At 40.3% G+C, this 19,015-nt stretch overlaps 1 protein-coding gene across 6 annotated transcripts in view; it reads right to left on the reverse strand.

The window, feature by feature from the left end:
• Positions 1 to 4,287: 4,287 nt before the first annotated feature.
• LOC124396374 (speckle type BTB/POZ protein) overlaps positions 4,288 to 19,015 on the reverse strand; it is a 102,537-nt gene continuing 87,809 nt past the window's right edge. For all 6 annotated transcript variants that reach the window (XM_046865488.1, XM_046865485.1, XM_046865490.1 and 3 more), the window contains 4 exons: positions 18,191 to 18,246; positions 9,337 to 9,459; positions 7,658 to 7,800; positions 4,288 to 5,378 (listed from right to left, as the gene is read on the reverse strand). In XM_046865488.1, the coding sequence (XP_046721444.1) occupies positions 5,234 to 5,378; positions 7,658 to 7,800; positions 9,337 to 9,459; positions 18,191 to 18,246 (467 nt within the window). In that variant the 3' untranslated portion in view covers positions 4,288 to 5,233. The remainder of the gene's footprint in view (positions 5,379 to 7,657; positions 7,801 to 9,336; positions 9,460 to 18,190; positions 18,247 to 19,015) is intronic.

Consider the following 19,015-nt stretch of genomic DNA (forward strand, 5'->3'; position numbering starts at 1 on the left):
ACAAAAACCAAGTATAGCGCCGACTAGTAAACCTACTGTATACTTACATATACAGTACTGTGTGAGGTGAATGTAAAAACTATACCCAGGAGAAAATACAAACAGAAAGAGCAATGTAGTGCAAAAACAGCAGCAAGGAGGTGCAAAGACAGCATGTAAACATTATACTGTAGTATAAAAGGTGCAAAAACAGCATGTAAACATTGTACTGAATATAAACATTGTACTGAATATAGTATAAATAATAATAAATATATAAATGGTGATGGAGTGGATCGAGATGAGTGATGAATGTGTTTAGTCCAGGTTGTACAGTTCAGTTCAGTAACAGTAACACACAGTGAGTGTGTGTGTGTGTGTGCGTGTGTAAGTGAGTGTGTGTGAGTGTGTGTGAGTTCTGTTCAGTTCTGTGTGTTGAGAAGCCTGATGGCTTGTGGGAAGAAACTGTTACACAGTCTTGTTGTGACGGCCCGAATGCTTCGGAACCGTTTTCCTGATGGTAGGAGGGTGAAGTATGCGTGTGACGGGTGTGTGTGATCGTCCACAATGCTGTGTGCTTTGCGGATGCAGCGTGTGGTGTAAATGTCCATGATAGAGGGGAGAGAGACTCCGATGATCTTCTCAGCTGTCCTCACTATCCTCTGTAGGGTCTTGCGATCCGAGACGGTGCAATTCCCAAACCAGGCAGTGATGCAGCTGCTCAGAATGCTCTCAATGGTCCCTCTGTAGAACATGGACAGGATGGGGGGAGGGAGGTGGGCTTTCCTCAGCCTTCTCAGAAAGTATAGACGCTGCTGGGCTTTCTTGGTGATGGAGCTGGTGTTAAGTGACCAGGTGAGGCTTGTCATTCGGCTTGTCTCCACACCCCTGTCCTCTACATCTGCCTCGGTCACACCAACTACCTGCATGTCTTCCTTCCTCGACCAATCCGATATGAAATTCTTATTTGTGATCCGCATGTTTGATTTGGCATGTTTTACGCTGGATGCCCTTCCTAACGCAACCCTCCCCATTTATCTGGGCTTGGGACCGGCACTAAGAGTGCACTGGCTTGTGCAACCATAATGGCTGGGTTTTTATATATTATATATATATATATATATATATATATATATATATATATATATATATATATATATATATATATATATATATATATATATATATATATATATATATATATATATACATACATATACATACATATACATACATATATACATACATATATATATACATATATATATACACATATATATATATACATATATACACACACACACACACACACACACACACACACACACACACACACACACACACACTCACTTACACATACTCACTCTTTCTCTGTCCTAACTATTAGATTTCATTTAAATAAATGTTTGAAATAATTGTATTTGTGTGTATATATACAGTGAGGAAAATAAGTATTTGAACACCCTGTTATTTTGCAAGTTCTCCCACTTAGAAATCATGGAGGGGTGTGAAATTGTCCTCGTAGGTGTATGTCCACTGTGAGAGAGACAAATTTTTTTTCTAAAAAAAAAAACAAAATCCAGAAATCACAATATATGATTTTTAAACTATTTATTTGTATGATACAGCTGCAAATAAGTATTTGAACACCTGTCTATCAGCTAGAATTCTGACCCTCAAAGACCTGTTAGTCTGCCTTTAAAATGTCCACCTCCACTGCATTTATTATCCTAAATTAAATGCACCTGTTTGAGGTCGTTAGCTGCATAAAGACACCTGTCCACTCCATACAATCAGTAAGAATCCAACTACTAACATGGCCAAGACCAAAGAGCTGTCCAAAGACACTAGAGACAAAATTGTACACCTCCACAAGGCTGGAAAGGGCTATGGGGAAATTGCCAAGCAGCTTGGTGAAAAAAGGTCCACTGTTGGAGCAATCATTAGAAAATGGAAGAAGCTAAACATGACTGTCAATCTCCCTCGGACTGGGGCTCCATGCAAGATCTCACCTCGTGGGGTCTCAATGATCCTAAGGAAGGTGAGAAATCAGCCCAGAACTACATGGGAGGAGCTGGTCAATGACCTGAAAAGAACTGGGACGTCATGGTTTAAAATCATGCATGGCACGGAAGGTTCCCTGCTTAAACCAGCACATGTCCAGGCATGTCTTAAGTTTGCCAATTATCATTTGGATGATCCAGAGGAGTCATGGGAGAAAGTCATGTGGTCAGATGAGACCAAAATAGAACTTTTGGGTCATAATTCCACTACACGTGTTTGGAGGAAGAAGAATGATGAGTACCATCCCAAGAACACCATCCCTACTGTGAAGCATGGGGGTGGTAGCATCATGCTTTGGGGGTGTTTTTCTGCACATGGGACAGGGCGACTGCACTGTATTAAGGAGAGGATGACCGGGGCCAAGTATTGCGAGATTTTGGGGAACAACCTCCTTCCCTCAGTTAAACCATTAAAGATGGGTCGAGGCTGGGTCTTCCAACGTGACAATGACCCAAAGCACACAGCCAGGATAACCAAGGAGTGGCTCTGTAAGAAGCATATCAAGGTTCTGGCGTGGTCTAGCCAGTCTCCAGACCTAAACCCAATAGAGAATCTTTGGAGGGAGCTCAAACTCCGTGTTTCTCAGCGACAGGCCAGAAACCTGACTGATCTAGAGAAGATCTGTGTGGAGGAGTGGGCCAAAACCCCTCCTGCAGTGTGTGCAGACCTGGTGAAAAACTACAGGAAACGTTTGACCTCTGTAATTGCAAACAAAAGCTACTGTACCAAATATTAACATTGACTTTCTCAGGTGTTCAAATACTTATTTGCAGCTGTATCATACAAATAAATAGTTAAAAAATCATATTGTGATTTCTGGATTTTTTTTTTTTAGATTATGTCTCTCACAGTGGACATGCACCTACGATGACAATTTCAGACCCCTCCATGATTCCTAAGTGGGAGAACTTGCAAAATAGCAGGGTGTTCAAATACTTATTTTCCTCACTGTATATATATTTTTTTATATAAACGTATATGTATATATTTTATATACACATAAAATATTTAAAAAAAGCCTCATTATTTTTTCATCCATTCAGATTTTTGTAATCACAAAACCTTGACACTTTAAACCTCTGATGCTGATACTTCACATTAAGTGGTTTTTCACCTCCACAATGTGTATTAAAATGATGTAAGACACACCTACCTGGGAATATTTATTATACAATAATTAGATATTAAACCCATAATTTTCTGTTTATCATGTTTAATGTAATTGAATGCCTACCTATTCCCTACAATGCCCACTTGATATAAGGAAGTGGTAGTTTACTGGTTAAGGTTTTGGGTTACTGATTGGGAAGTTGGGGGTTTGAGCCCTGGTATCACCAAGCTGCAACTCTCGGGGACTTGAGCAAGGCTCTTAACCCTTTGTGCTCCAGGAGAGGTGTCAAGTCAAGTCAAGTTTATTTGTATAGCGCTTTTCACAACAGACATTGTCTCAAAGCAGCTTTACAGAAATCAACAGTTAAGGTGAATGGTGTGCATTTATCCCTGATGAGCAAGCCATGGCGACCATGGCTAACGCTGTTATCTGACCACAGCTTTTTTAAACACTGGGGACCATGAAGAAAGAATTTCACTGTACTGTAATGTACATGTGACAATTAAATGCACCATTTAACAATTTAGTTGGGAGGAAGTTACAACCCCCCCCACGCACAAACACACACACCACCACAAAACTGCAGCTTAGTCCGGCAGGCCAGCTGAGCAAGTTTATAGTCCATCTCCAATCTCTAAATACCACTTAGCAGAAACAGGAGCCACTGCAGGTGTGTGTGTGTGTGTGTGTGTGTGTGTGTGTGTGTGTGTGTGTGTGTGTGTGTGTGTGTATATGTGTGTGTGTGTGTGTGTGTGTATTCTTACTTGTCAAATACAGACTTTAACAAGAAGTGATGTTTCCCTGGATCTGAACAAGTGCATCATTATTTCGCTACAGAAGAAAAGAGAGGTCATTTCTGTTCCCCACTTTGAAGAGGTGGCTTTTATTTTTGCGCTGTGATTCACTGACGGTTTTTTCCCTCCTTTTTTGAATCTCCAATCAAAATTGGAGAAATAAGAAGAAATAACTGCTTTATGTTCACCCAGAGACCCGTACGAAAAGAGGCTTCGGCTAACTGTCAGTTAGACGTACTTCCATAAAAGTTTTCGTCACAAAACACCTGAAAATCTTTAAATCTGAAAACGGATAAAGGTAGAAATGTGGGTAAACATGGTAACAGTCAAAGAACAAAGTGAGCACAGCCAATTTTATTATCCTTTTTTTTTGGTTGTTTTTGTTTTCATACAGAAAGCCTGGGTTTAAATACAGAAGTGCTACAAGGAGGAGAAAACTCTCAAAGAAACATCAAAAGAAATATAACCTTGTATTTACATACTCCCCTGCTTTCAACCCTCTTATGTGCAATCTAGCACTCTCCGAAACACAGGAGATACACAGGAAGTCCATCTGCGCCTCTCGCTCTCTGACCGGCCAATCGGGAGTCGGCTTCAGATAACGGCATCAAGTAAAGTCACTTTCTTCGGGATTTTGCGACAGAGGTTGAGGAGAAAACGTCGTCGAAAAACAGACACATGACCTACTTGAACGCTGGAACGGAATGCTGATATCATAAGGAGACAAGCTACCTAGTTAAAAGCTCTGCAGTTCCCCCAATGAAAGCTGGGTTGTTTTTTTCTCGTCCTAAAATCCACGGGAACAAATGACACACACAGTAAAGGAGAATCCATCGCAACGGGGCGGTGGGGAACGTTCACAGTCCACCGATAGAGAGTCCTTGTGTCCTGTAGTCACTATCCGTCTTGCCAATCCGTTTATCTGATCTGTAGACACCGGCGACTCCCACTGAAAGCTTGCTTATCCTGGTTAGGTTGGGCGCTTGGGGAGGGGTGTCAAGGAGGGAGCACAGGTGGGAAAAACCCTCGTGGGGGGGTTTGGGGGTACAGCGTTCCCACTAGCGATGACCGTTCTGCTGGAGGTTCCCTGACGTTCCTTGGATTTTGGGCTGAGGACGTTTGAGGAGGGCAGGGAGGGACGCTACAGAACACAGTACCTTGGGATCAAGGATTGGCTAGAGTCCCTACAGGGAGTATATTTAGAAGGGGTAAATTTAAGAATGGCGCCTCGTTGTGGGCAGTTCTGTCGAAGCGGGGGGGCCGGGTGGATTAAAAGCTCAGGGCACTATGATTGTTTGAGGCGCTTTCGGGGTGGGCCCAGGAAAGGGCACTGAGCCGACGCCAGGGAACGATATGCCTCGGCGACCAGGTGAGGGTGAGACGCCACCATGGACTTCCAGCCGGATGTCTCCATCACATCTGATGCATGGCTGAGAGAGAGAGAGAGAGAGAGAGAGAGAGCGAGAGAGAAATCATTTTTAGACACAATGTACACTTGTTCGCATGTTGTCCTCGATCTGCTTCCACCCCGAGGGGGCCAAACTGCACTATCACGCACAACAATGGCCTTTAACGACATTTACCATGCGCCTGAGTGGGTTTCGCTGGTGTGTACGGCGTGTCCCCTACCTCACCCCGCCAAACTCTCGCCCTTAATTGCAGTACAAGACCAGGATTTGGCAGGAAGTTCGGTCCTGCGAACGCATTTACCCCCAAAAACATGCTAAAGGTCGATCAAAGGACTACTGTCCTGATACGTCACGCCGGGAATGTAGGCTTGAGCGGTGAAAAGCACACAGCTAGACATAAACATGAACTGTTTCTAACACGTGCAGCCTGTTTTGCAGCTGTTACTGTTTTATTTTTTTGTCAAGAATTGTTGTGTGCCAAGATGAAGGCTGTAAGTGCTCCAGCTCAATCCAGCATGCTCCAGTCAAAGCCCTCCAGCAGTTCCTCAACAGATCAATAGCGAAACTATTACTCTGCATGGAGCCGCACGGCCCCCAGGAGAGCGCAAGACGCTCCTAAACAAATAAAAGAAAAACGGTGATTGTGAACATACAATCGTTTTTACAGCCTGGGAAACCAAAACACCACCGGCTGAGGGATTTTGGTGGATGCTGGAAAGGTTGCATTCCTGGCGACCAGATTTCACACATCAGTGCAAATCAGACACGTGTTATAAAAATAAGTGTTTCTATTTATTTATACTGGTTCCAAAAAAAAAATTAACAATAAAAAGGCCACAAAACAGCTGCACATAATGTAATGTGGTTAAAGAGCAGGCATGCTTTTGGCATCTCATAAGACAATGGAAGGAATGCGCACAATTCCTGTGATTATGGTCACATCAACTGTAATGTTATTTTGCCTGTGCGGCTCCATCAAGCACATATCTGCCATCGTGTAGTGAAGCAATGCTGCGCTCAATGGGTCTTTAAAACCCACTAAACAAAATCAATCATAAGAGCTGGATTAAAAACATCCTACGTCGGATATACATTATTTATTGAGCTGAAGATGTACATTAGTCCAGTCTCGTCTTTATTTTCATTAGTAACTCTGATTGGTGCCTGGTGGACAGAAACAGACCGAATCTCATCGAACACTTGTTTTTAAGTCACACACCAGCAAAGATGCTTTTGTGAAGACGGTCATAACGTTTCTTAAAAGAAAAAACGTCTTTAAATATTTTTGGGTGGTTACACAGGAGCAGGAACGTTGTGTGGGACCAAAAGTGCACGTGGATACTGAGTGATCTTTGCAGCTTGTGGTGTTGATATTGTGGTTGCTTAATGAATGTGCATGAGAAAAAGAGAGAAAGATAGAGATATACAGACAGACAGAAAAAGACTGAGTGAGAGAGAGAGAGAGAGAGAGAGAGAGAGAGAGAGAGGAAGAAATGGAGAAAGGAAAAAAGATGGAGAGACTAACAAAGACAGAAAAGGACCCACAACAGAGAGAGGAAAAAGAGGAGACAGACAGGAAAGAAGACAGTGAAAAGGTGAGAGTGAGTAATAGAGAAATAGAGAAAGTTCTCAAGGAAGTGTGTGAGAGAGAGAGAGAGAGAGAGAGAGAGAGAGAGAGAGAGAGAGAGAGAGAGAGTAATGGGTCAGGGAAGAAGTGATTCTGAGATCTTGAATCTTAAGATGGGGGAAAAGAGAAAGAAAGGCAAAGAACCAATGAAAGATGCAGCAAGAGAGAGAGGCGGAGACACAGAGAGACATTAAGAGACAGAAAAAGAAATAAGACAGACACGTTGGAAGACAGAAAAGGACCAACAGAGAAAAGGAGACAGTGAGAGAGCGAGGGAAAGCATGCTGAGGAAAGTGGAGCATTGAGAAGCAACACATACTTGCATCAGCTAGATTGTAAAAATGAAAGAAAAACAAAAAAAGAAAAGTGCTGCATTACAGCTACATGGTGGTGAATGGAAAGGTTAATCACATGAGTGGGAAATCTAAATAAGACCTCAGTCAGATGGAACTGGCGTGTCTGAACCAACCACTGTACCACAACCAGCATGTGCATCGTACAAAATTACCTTAAAGGTTAACGTTTATCTACACTTTATAGCTCTTGTGAGGTGGGAGGTCGGTGAAGCATGCTGGAAAATGGATGTGATGGAAAAGGACAGAGGTCGGCTTGGACGTGATGGTGGCGGAAAAAGAAAGAAAGAAAGAAAGAAAAGAAAAAATCAGTCACTCACTAGTTGATGAAGTCGACGGCTTGGGTTTTGAGCTGATCGGCGCTGTGCAGGTCAGCCAGAATCAGGATCTCAGCAGCGTTCTCCACAGATAGACTCGTACACAGGGCGTCCTCACACATCACCTTCAAGCGCTCCAGAGCATACTGCATGCACACACACACACACACACACACACACACACACACACACACACACACACACACACACACACACAAAAATGTGTCATGTAGAAATCCAAACCCCAAATCCAACAGCAATGTGGCTAATAGCTTCCCGTTCACTATACATGTTCACAACAACAGTTTGTGGAGACCTACAACAAAAACATTTTTTCAGCATCAAACAGAGAAGAGAAACTTTTACAGGACCCGTTAATAAGAAGCAATTTTTTATAATCTGATCAAAAGATCGATTCAGATGAACCTACATCAAGTGATATAAATTAGAGGTCGACCGGTTTTACAGAAATCGATAGCTGAGGTTGGATCGTACTTTCCAAAACACAAATAATCACCCAAGCAATTGTTTCTTTGGATTCCTCGATAAAAAATAAATAACACTATATGTAAAATAGTATATTTACTTTATAACCAAAAAGTTACAAATAAAAAATAAAGTACTAAATTATGAAAATGTTAAATGAAATACATATGAATAGATTAATTATATCAATAAATATTGAGTTAAATTAAAGACATGCATTTAAACTGAAAAAACTAAATAAATAAAAGCTCCAAATTAATAAAAACAGTTACATCCAAAATAAAAATATATATATTAAAAAAAAAAAAAAAAAAAAAAAAAAAAAAAAACAAAACCCTTCAAATAAACAGCACGTGGCTTCAAGTGAGGCTGCTCTCGTATTGGATAAAGCAACCCGGAAAAACTAAATTGATATTTGCACATGGTTCCAGGAATCAACTATAGGTGCCAATTAATCTGCAAAACCAATGAATCGGTCGACCTCTAGGCTTATGGAGATATAAATGATCCAACTGTGCATAGAAACCATCAGTAATATCTAATCCCTTAACCTGTTCCTTGAAAACTTTTTTTTTTGCTGCAACAATGCCACTTCTTTAAAAAACAAACAAACACGTGCAAGCACACGTGAACACGCATACACGAGACGTTCAGAGAGTTCCAAATAAAAGCATGCAATCTCCCCAAAGACTCGGTCTGTCCTTTAACTGTCATCCAAAACACACAGATACACAGAAATGAAAAACTAGTGCCAAAACAGAACGTGTGAGGAGCTTCAGGATGTTTCCTGACAAGAGAATCCACCATCAGTACACACTAAAACTGTAAAGAATAGCCACGGGGTCCTCAAAACACACACACACACACACACACACACACACACACACACACACACACACACTTTAGCAAGACAAGCAGCATTATGAGTGGTGCATTGAATAGGCTGATATGTTATAAAGCTGCACAAGGCCAAAAAAAAGCTGACAAAATGTATAACAAAAAAAATACAAATGAAGGACTGATGTAATAAAGCTATGAACAATGCGGGTGTGAGGTGCTTATGCGATGGAAACCTTTCAAAAGACAGGCTTTATTAGTCCTGCTCGGAATGGGATTCTCGGTTTTAACGAAACAGGAGCATTGTGTGCCTCTGTTGTGTATTAGACAGACAGAAAGAGATAAAGAGAGACAGATACCTTGTCAGCAGCAGCAAGCAGGTCGTCGGCCATCTTGTCCAGGTTGGGTGCTTTGCCGGTGTAGATGAAACACATCATCTCCTTAAACACTTCGGGCTCCACGTCGTTGATCTCCACTCGGTTCTGCGAAACACAAGAGCGTCAAAACGTTCATATTGTTCATCAGCACCACAGCTGCCTTCTGTCTATCGAACAGTTTTTCCACTGGTCAAGAAATATAACGACAGAAAAAAGGGCAACAAAGTCTTGGATAGAAATGAGAAAGAAGAGCAAGCACAGGGTCTGACATGACACACTGGAGCACAGAGGCTTAAGGGCCTTGCTCAAAGGCCCAAGCATGGCAGCTTAAACTCTTGACCGTCCAATCAGTAACCCAGAGATTTAGCTACTAATTACTGAATTGCTACAAAACCAGTTAAAACATTGTTAAAAAATAAGAAAGAAAACGCAGCAGAATGGTTGGTAAACTCATTGTCTCAGTCAATTAATGTTCGTTTAATTATTAAATCGTATTATTCTGTGTGTGTTACTATAACAACGAGTGTACATAAACCTGTTTCTCATGTTACAATTACACGCAGAAATATACCCCAGTCACCCAACCAATCAGATTTGAGAATTTATTCATGAGATCCTGATTCAAAGATCTTTTGGCTCCTAGATTAATTGTTTCTTTTCTTTTTCTTTTTTTTAACTACCACTATGTTTTGACTGTTACAAGTCTAACTGAAAAACAATATTATGACAGGTGAAGCAACAACACAATATTAAGCATAATGTTATGGCTGATCGATGTATATAAAACATCATACTACATAACAGAACGGTCCTCAGGTCCAAGTGACCAACCAAATACAGCAGAAATCGTGCTTAAAGGAACTTTAAAGATGTCTCATCCTACACAACAGTTACCACATTGACAGCATTATCAATTCACACACACAGCAATCAAGGCATTAGCCAGCCTGATACAATCAATCGGAAACCAACACACCCATCATCCCTTTATTTCAGGCGGTGAAAACAATCAAATCAACATCAGTGACTGGTCACATAGGAAACACATACCAATCCGACACAAGGACATGTTCTCTCTGACTCAAGTAATAAAAACAGGAAACAAACCACTATTTTCTTTCTACTCTTTTTCTTCTACCTGGTTGATTTCATAGAATTAATCCTGCTCTCTTTCTCTTTCTCTCTCTCGCCTCAGGCCACTCCACTGTAGCAGCATTTTATCGCTCTCCGCTGTGCTAACAGCCACCCAGCACCTTTTTCCTGCTCCGCCTGGGAACCAATTACAATCCTGCTTTATCCGAAGCACGCCGACCCGCGCAACATGACTGAGGTCAACACAATAGAGCTCCAGCCTAAGCGTGCGTGCGCACACACACCCTTCTGCTGTGACTAAGCAAAAAGGAAGAGTGAAAAACAAGTCTATAAAACCCACAAACGTAAATTAAGTTCACACTTTTTCAAATGAAAAGGTCAAAGCAAGGCCTCAGTCACACAGTCATTCATCAACATCTAACTAACAATGAGAACCATGCGGTGAAAAAAGACACACGCACACACACCTCGGTTGCCACAATTATTCTTGAGTTGATGGCCTTTGAGAACAACAGAGAGAAAGAAAGCGATAGAGAGGTGAACGAGGGTATGACATGACAAGGAGCAGTGAGAGTGTTTATAGCCAGTTGGATGAGGGATGGAGCAAGAAAGAGACTGGAGTAGAAGGAAACATGTTGTAGAAACAAACAGAAAAGAGAAAGAGTAAAAAAGTGAAACACTATGAGCAAGAAGTAGAGAGGAGACAGAAAGAAGGGGAAGAAGGGGAAAGCAGAGCAGAGAAAAAAATAAAGGTTTGGTAGAGGGACCAAGAGGAAGAGAGACATGGGGGGGGAGACAGAAGAGAGGCGAGAGCGAGAGAGAAAGAGAGAGATGGGGTAGAGGTAATTTAAAAATGACAGGAGAGGAAAGGAGTGAGAGGAGAGAAATATATGCAGACAGACATAGAAGGAAAAAGAGAATGAAAGACTGAATAAAAAGTATGCAACAGGAAAAGAGAAACATTTTAAGTGAGTGTCAGAGTGAGTACAAGGGATAGACCAAGTTAAGGGAAGTATTTCTTCCCTTTTTATCCCTCAGATAGATAGTTAGAGAGAGAGAGAGAGAAATAGATAGATAGATAGAGAGAGAGAGAGAGAGAGAGAGAGAGAGAGAGAGAGAGAGAGAGAGAGAGAGAGAGAGAGAAGTAGAAAGAGTGATAAGCAGACAGACAGAAAGGTAGATAGAGAAAGAGAGAATGTGTGTGGGATGCTGGAACCTGTTAAGGCTGAACATCCCTTTAACAAACAAGAGGAAATGCCTTCAAAAAATAAATAAATAAACACAAAATAAAAAATAAATTCTTTTTCTCCAGCACCAAATCTAGACCATCCCAAATGCCAGCACATCTGAAAATGTAATAAAAAAACAAGGTGATGAAATTCTAGGAAAGAGGAAAGCAGAAAAAGATGAGAGGAGAGTGTGTGTGTGTGTTGGGGGTTTGGGTGGCACAGTGACCCAGCGGTTTGTGAGCGGAGGGAAAGTGTAGGGAGAAAATAGAGAAATCAGGAAGCGTGTCAGTGAGGGGATAATAGTGGATGCTGCTGCGTCAGGGATGAGGGGGTTATGAAAAATGGCACAGACATTACAATGAGGCTCACAACATATTATTTTGACTGCCAAGATCCTGAAAGGTATTAACATTTACAGCTCAGCTCACCTAACATACTCCTGCGCTTTAGTGACTCTACAACAGCAAAGCTGCACGGATTTCTCCTATCATGTGCCTCATCCTCCTGGCGTTTCCCACCGCTGCTCCGTAGCACAGGATTATTGGCTATACAGCATGTATAGGACAGAACAGGTTAATTGTAACCCACCTTTTGAATGTTAGTTGCTGATTCCTGAAAGCATCATGTGTCAGACACACTACTGCATTTGTAACCAATGCTGAAATCATTCAAAATGATTACAAATTGTAATCGTGGGTTATTTTGGATAGATTTGGGGGATACGGCGCAATGAAGTCATACTAACGCTACATGCTTCTGACTGTTACGATACGTGTCTCGGTAGATCAGACCCCGGATGCAAACATGCCTACAAACTATGGCAGTAACGGTTCCTCGGAATATTCTATTACAAAAATTCATCAAAGCAAATTAATTCCGTTTGGTCCATTTAACAAAACACTGTGTTTCCCACGGGCAATTATCAGTGGCGCACCACCCGCTGATCTCTGGAGCGCTCAGGACAGGTAACAGAAGCATGGATGAAAAAATTTGAGGATCGGAGAGAAAACAGCAAAGGGATGATGAGAAGATTCGGGCCGAGGAAAAATGGCAGAAAGTTTGGGATCATTTCACCTTAAAACAAAGAAAACACCGTACCATTTTTAAAGTAATTGGAAATTAATTTTGGTGTGTTTATTTGTATATAGTGCCGCGTAGAGCAGAGGAGTGGAGCATTTTCGGCGATAAACACAAGGATTTAGTACGTGGAAAATTTCAAGAAGCTTTTCCGGAGACAAGAAAACCACATCGCTATACTGTGTGCGATTTAATAAATAAATACGTGTGAGAATAATTACGTGGCCACTGCAGAGGGACTTTTTGAACGAAACTGTATTTGTATTTTGATGTAATATGGCTATTAATTTTTCCGCAAAAATTCTAGTGTGCGATTTTAGCAATAAGAACGTACATTTTTCTCGAAAGAAAAACAAATGACTTGGTCGTTTTAAGAGACCCGTCTGATTTTCTCGCTCTTATTTAGTATCGCTCTTTAATACAGAAAAAGCACTTCTTATCCGATGACTCGATTAATCGATGGAATAACTGTTTGAATACTCGATTACTCAAATAATTGATCGCAGCAGCCCTATTACAAACGAATAAAACAAAATGTCTGCAGGTTCTGCATGAAAACGTTTCATTTGCCTGGATGAATGTAAATATATACACTATATGGACTTTTCCAGCCCTATGTGGGTCATTCCCGAACTGCACACGATTGAACACGATGTCTTTGGATGCGCTAGAATTAAATTTTCTGTTCACTTGTACGACGATACCGCTGTGCACTAAAGCAGCTCCATGAAGATTTGCTGTGCATCAGGGATGGTAAGATTCAGCCATTTGCATCGTAAATAAGTTGGCATTTGTATCACGGTGCATTGTTTTTAACATATTTGTGTCAGTAAAAATAGGATGTGTTTATATATAATAATTAGTAGATGCCTATTTTATTTAGACAGTGCCCAATATTTTAGATGTAGACCGATTTCTCCTCGCTAAACCGCTGCTACATGAGAATGACCCATCAACACTATGGAGACTGAGGCGTGTCCTGAGAGTCACATAGAATACAGATTAACATGGCAGAGGTAGAGCTGCATCTTCCTGGAGACAGAACAGGAAAAGAACATCTGGTTTATTTAAGCTTTTTTATTTTTATTTTATTTGCTCTACAAAAAGACTGTGTGTGAAAGAGTCTGAAGGCAAAGTAAATTGATGATTTGCTGTCTGTTTGAACCAAAGAAATATCTGTGCCATATTGAATTGTACAGCGTCATATTGTTTTCATTGCATCGGCAGCTGCTTCATATGTATCTTTAATGTACTGCATTGTTTGTGAGGACAGACGCTGATGTTGGATGAGAAGGTGGTCGATCGGGTTGAGGTCAGGACTCTGTGCAGGACAGTGAAGTTCTTCCACACCAAATCTCACTCATCCATGTCTTTATGGATCTTGCTTGGGCCGTCCCCAAAGTCTTCCCACAAAGTTGGGAGCATTAAACTGTCCAAAATGTCTTGGTTTGCTGGAGCATTAAGAGTTCTTCCACTGGAACTAGGTGGCATGTTTGAAAGTGATTGAAACACCTGAATTGGAATGATTTGGATGGGTGAATACTTTTGGCAATAAAGTGCATCATTTTCGTCACAAGACTCTTTGCTTAATCAACTCAGTTTATGTGAAAGGCACTGTTACACTCAGACACCCTTCTATTAATAGAATGACATTAATGAGTCAAACACTGATGTCTAGTCAAATTATCATGAGCCCAAAACCTTCTTTTTGACTACTTAACAAAAAGAAATCTCACAATTAAAGCCACGGGTATTGTTGCAAGTTAGAGTCAGGAGTCTCTTCTATCATGTATTACCCTGAAAACGATGCTGAACTGTAGATACCACCGAGCAGGAAACAAAACAAATCTCAAAACAAAGCACACGCTCTACCCTGATTGGTGGTTTGCTGTGTGATGGACCAGTTTTTATCAACTCGTAAATAAAAAGGAACGACTGATTTAGCAAAAAGTAGTTGAGTAAAAAATACGATATTTGACTTTATTTCCCAAACGAAAATACGTCAGTAAAATACAGATAAGCCAAAAAAATACTTAAGTACAGTAACAAACCCGTTTACATGGTTACTGTACACCACTGTTTGGAATGTTAGGTTTGAAATCACATAAATCTGCAGGTGATCAGATGTCCACAAACTTTTGTCCATACAGGGAGTGCAGAATTATTAGGCAAGTTGTATTTTTGAGGATTAATTTTATTTGAGGATTTAATTTGAACAACAACCATGTTCTCAATGAACACAAAAAACTCATTAATATCAAAGCTGAATATTTTTGGAAGTAGTTTTTAGTTTTAGCTATTTTAGGGGGATATCTGTGTGTGCAGGTGACTATTACTGTGCATAATTATTAGGCAACTTAACAAAAAACAAATTCATACCCATTTCAATTATTTATTTTTACCAGTGAAACCAATATAACATCTCAACATTCACAAATATACATTTCTGACATTCAAAACCAAACAAAACAAATCAGTGACCAATATAGCCACCTTTCTTTGCAAGGACACTCAAAAGCCTGCCATCCATGGATTCTGTCAGTGTTTTGATCTGTTCACCATCAACATTGCGTGCAGCAGCAACCACAGCCTCCCAGACACTGTTCAGAGAGGTGTACTGTTTTCCTCCTTGTAAATCGCACATTTGATGATGGACCACAGGTTCTCAATGGGGTTCAGATCAGGTGAACAAGGAGGCCATATCATTAGATTTTCTTCTTTTATACCCTTTCTTGCCAGCCACGCTGTGGAGTACTTGGACGGTGTGATGGAGCATTGTCCTGCATGAAAATCATGTTTTTCTTGAAGGATGCAGACTTCTTCCTGTACCACTGCTTGAAGAAGGTGTCTTCCAGAAACTGGCAGTAGGACTGGGAGTTCAGCTTGACTCCATCCTCAACCCGAAAAGGCCCCACAAGCTCATCTTTGATGATACCAGCCCAAACCAGTACTCCACCTCCACCTTGCTGGCGCCTGAGTCGGACTGGAGCTCTCTGCCCTTTACCAATCCAGCCACGGGCCCATCCATCTGGCCCATCAAGACTCACTCTCATTTCATCAGTCCATAAAACCTTAGAAAAATCAGTCTTGAGATATTTCTTGGCCCAGTCTTGACGTTTCAGCTTGTGTGTCTTGTTCAGTGGTGGTCGACTTTCTGCCTTTCTTACCTTGGCCATGTCTCTGAGTATTGCACACCTTGTGCTTTTGGGCACTCAGTGATGTTGCAGCTCTGAAATATGGCCAAACTGGTGGCAAGTGGCATCTTGGCAGCTGCACGCTTGACTTTTCTCAGTTCACGGGCAGTTATTTTGCGCCTTGGTTTTTCCACACGCTTCTTGCGACCCTGTCGACTATTTTGAATGAAACGCTTGATTGTTCGATGATCACGCTTCAGAAGCTTGGCTATTTTAAGACTGCTGCATCCCTCTGCAATATATCTCACTATTTTTGACTTTTCTGAGCCTGTCAAGTCCTTCTTTTGACCCATTTTGCCAAAGGAAAGGAAGTTGCCTAATAATTATGCACACCTGATATAGGGTGTTGATGTCATTAGACCACACCCCTTCTCATTACAGAGATGCACATCACCTAATATGCTTAATTGGTAGTAGGCTTTCCAGCCTATACAGCTTGGAGTAAGACAACATGCATAACGAGGATGATGTGGTCAAAATACTCATTTGTCTAATAATTCTGCACTCCCTGTATAGTGTATGTATAAATACAAAGTGTGTAGATGAGTGGAGGGAGAGAAGTATTTATGTATTGTTTCCTTGTCGCATTTAAAGCAGAGCCGCGTGTGGTAAGTGTGATAAGAATGTGGCGTTAGTGTGTGGCTAACGATAAAAATAATGCCTGAAAAGAAACTATCCACTTCATCGAGTCAAATTCATAGCCATTAACTAATTACTGTTCTTCATGCATTAAAAGTTAAGTTGCGTGTCCAGACTTTTATAACTAAAGTTTAAGTAAATGGGATCTTTTTTTTTCTCTTTCAATATGAAGCATGCATTTGCGTACCCTATGTAAACTCTTTACGTGATTTATTTTTCGTTTTTTCCTTGAACACCCTCCACGTTTTTATTTTACATTTAGTATATACATTTATTTTTAACAACACTGCCAGATCTGAACATTTCATCGTGTCGGTAACACATGGTTAAGACGTGTGACTGAAAAGGAATGATAATCGGTGTAAGGGTTAACGGGTAACGGGTGAGAGCATGTGTTTCTTGCAGGAAAGTCAGGAGGTGTTTTTATATTTTTATATATATATATATATATATATATATATATATATATATATATATATATATATATATATATATATATATATATATGTGTGTGTGTGTGTGTGTGTGTGTGTGTGTGTGTGTGTGTGTGTGTGTGTAAGGGACAAAACACAGCAGGTGTTACTAAATAAGAGAGAGGAAAAAAAAGCGCCACATCCAGGAGTGTGTCTGGTTTTTCAAGATGAATTGATTTTATGTAGTGATAACGAGCTCGGTTTTTCTTTTAAAATGTTCCCTCAATTCGAGATCTTTGACCTTAATAAAAATTATTTAGTAAAACAAGTCTGAGACACAAAACCGAGCTTTTGAATGGTTTCACATCTTCAAAGTTCAAATGGAATATTTGGCAACAATGTATAATAGTACATACTGTACAGTACGTGTTTAATTAAAGACTCAACAGTAGATGGACTGGAAAATGCAGAGTATCTGGACAGTGGGCGGGGGGGGGGCACATAAAACTGAAGTTTAACATGATTGAACGTGATTAACATTTGAAAAACGCACAATCCCTTTCTAACAAAGAGATGTTTTAAATTAATTTGGAGGAGATTGTGCGTTTAAAATTGACCCCTATTTTGCGAACCCCAGCAATCCCGATTCTAATTGAATTCATCTGAAAATTTCTATATAACAATATTTTATACTTTATTTTTTTTGTACTCCATTTCTCTTTCTAGCTACATGTTGGACAGTTGTATGAATGTGTACATGATGCAATTTCTGGATGAAGAACTGCATTAAGAGAACATGGTGTATATTAACAACGCTACGAAGAACTGTGTCGGTTCACCAAACGCAGCTACATGACGTCCAACATGTTGAGGCGTGGGGACGGCACGCGTTTCCACTAAAGACAGATTAGCGAGGCACTCCCGCGCTGCAGGATGACTAAATGACTTCTTACAATTACACTCGATCGTCTTAGAAGTGTTTAAATGAAGCTCTGCGTCTTTTCCTGTGTCCTACACTGTGGGGGCTTTGTTCCCTTCTCTGAAGTTTAATAAGAGAATAAAAGCCAGACAAGGCAACTGAGAGTCACAAAAAGAGAAACAAGCAGGAAAGAGGTTTTTTTTTAATTATTTTATATATAAACAATTTTAATTATATTATATATAAATTTTTTTAATTAAATTATAAACATACCTTTTTGCTTTCCTCCATTTCATGCTCGAACATGGCGCTGAAAACAGGAGAGCGAGCTGAAAGAGAGAGAAGCAAAAATTCAGTCAAACAAGCGTTAAAATATCATCGGTTCTAATCATCAGCCTTGCCAGGGGGAAAAAAAAAAAACAGGGCGTACATTAAACGTAAGATGAATTCGAAAATGGCTAGCTGTTTCTGGATGAAGAAGAAAACGAGATGCTATCTTAGATCATCACCCTGCTCTGACCTGAGACTGCCATCTGGTTGCACCTCTAATTACCATAATAAGAGAGAGCAAATCCTTCATCATTCCGAGGAGAGAGGGAGGAATGAAAGAAAAAAAAAAGAAAAAAATCATATGGGACCCGCGGCCATATGTTCAAATTCGGCACGACAGCACAAAGCGAAGCGAAAGAAAACGACATTTTATATAATTGCTGTCACATGGTGAAATTCAGATATTAATACTGGAGATTTTTCGAGCATTTTAAAGTTCAAAAGTTCTATTTAACATCACAGATTCCAGGAGAGATGGCATCTGATTGGGCGAAGGAAAAAAAAAAAAAAAACTGTATTTGTACTAAGGTTGCAAAGAGATGGGAAATGTCTGGTAAATTTCCCAAAACTTCATCTGGGGAATTTTGGAAATATTCCGAGTCTAAAACTTATCAGGAATTTATAGCAATTTATGGGAATTTTAAGGGAATTATTTAGAAATTTGGGGAAATTTATATAAACTATCATATACAAATATAAACATTTTATTTGATCACAAGCTGACATGCAATTTAAACTAATACAGATTTAATTAAATAAATTACATTG

The sequence above is a fragment of the Silurus meridionalis genome, chromosome 14, assembly GCF_014805685.1.
Source record: "Silurus meridionalis isolate SWU-2019-XX chromosome 14, ASM1480568v1, whole genome shotgun sequence".
NCBI classification, from domain to species: domain Eukaryota; kingdom Metazoa; phylum Chordata; class Actinopteri; order Siluriformes; family Siluridae; genus Silurus; species Silurus meridionalis.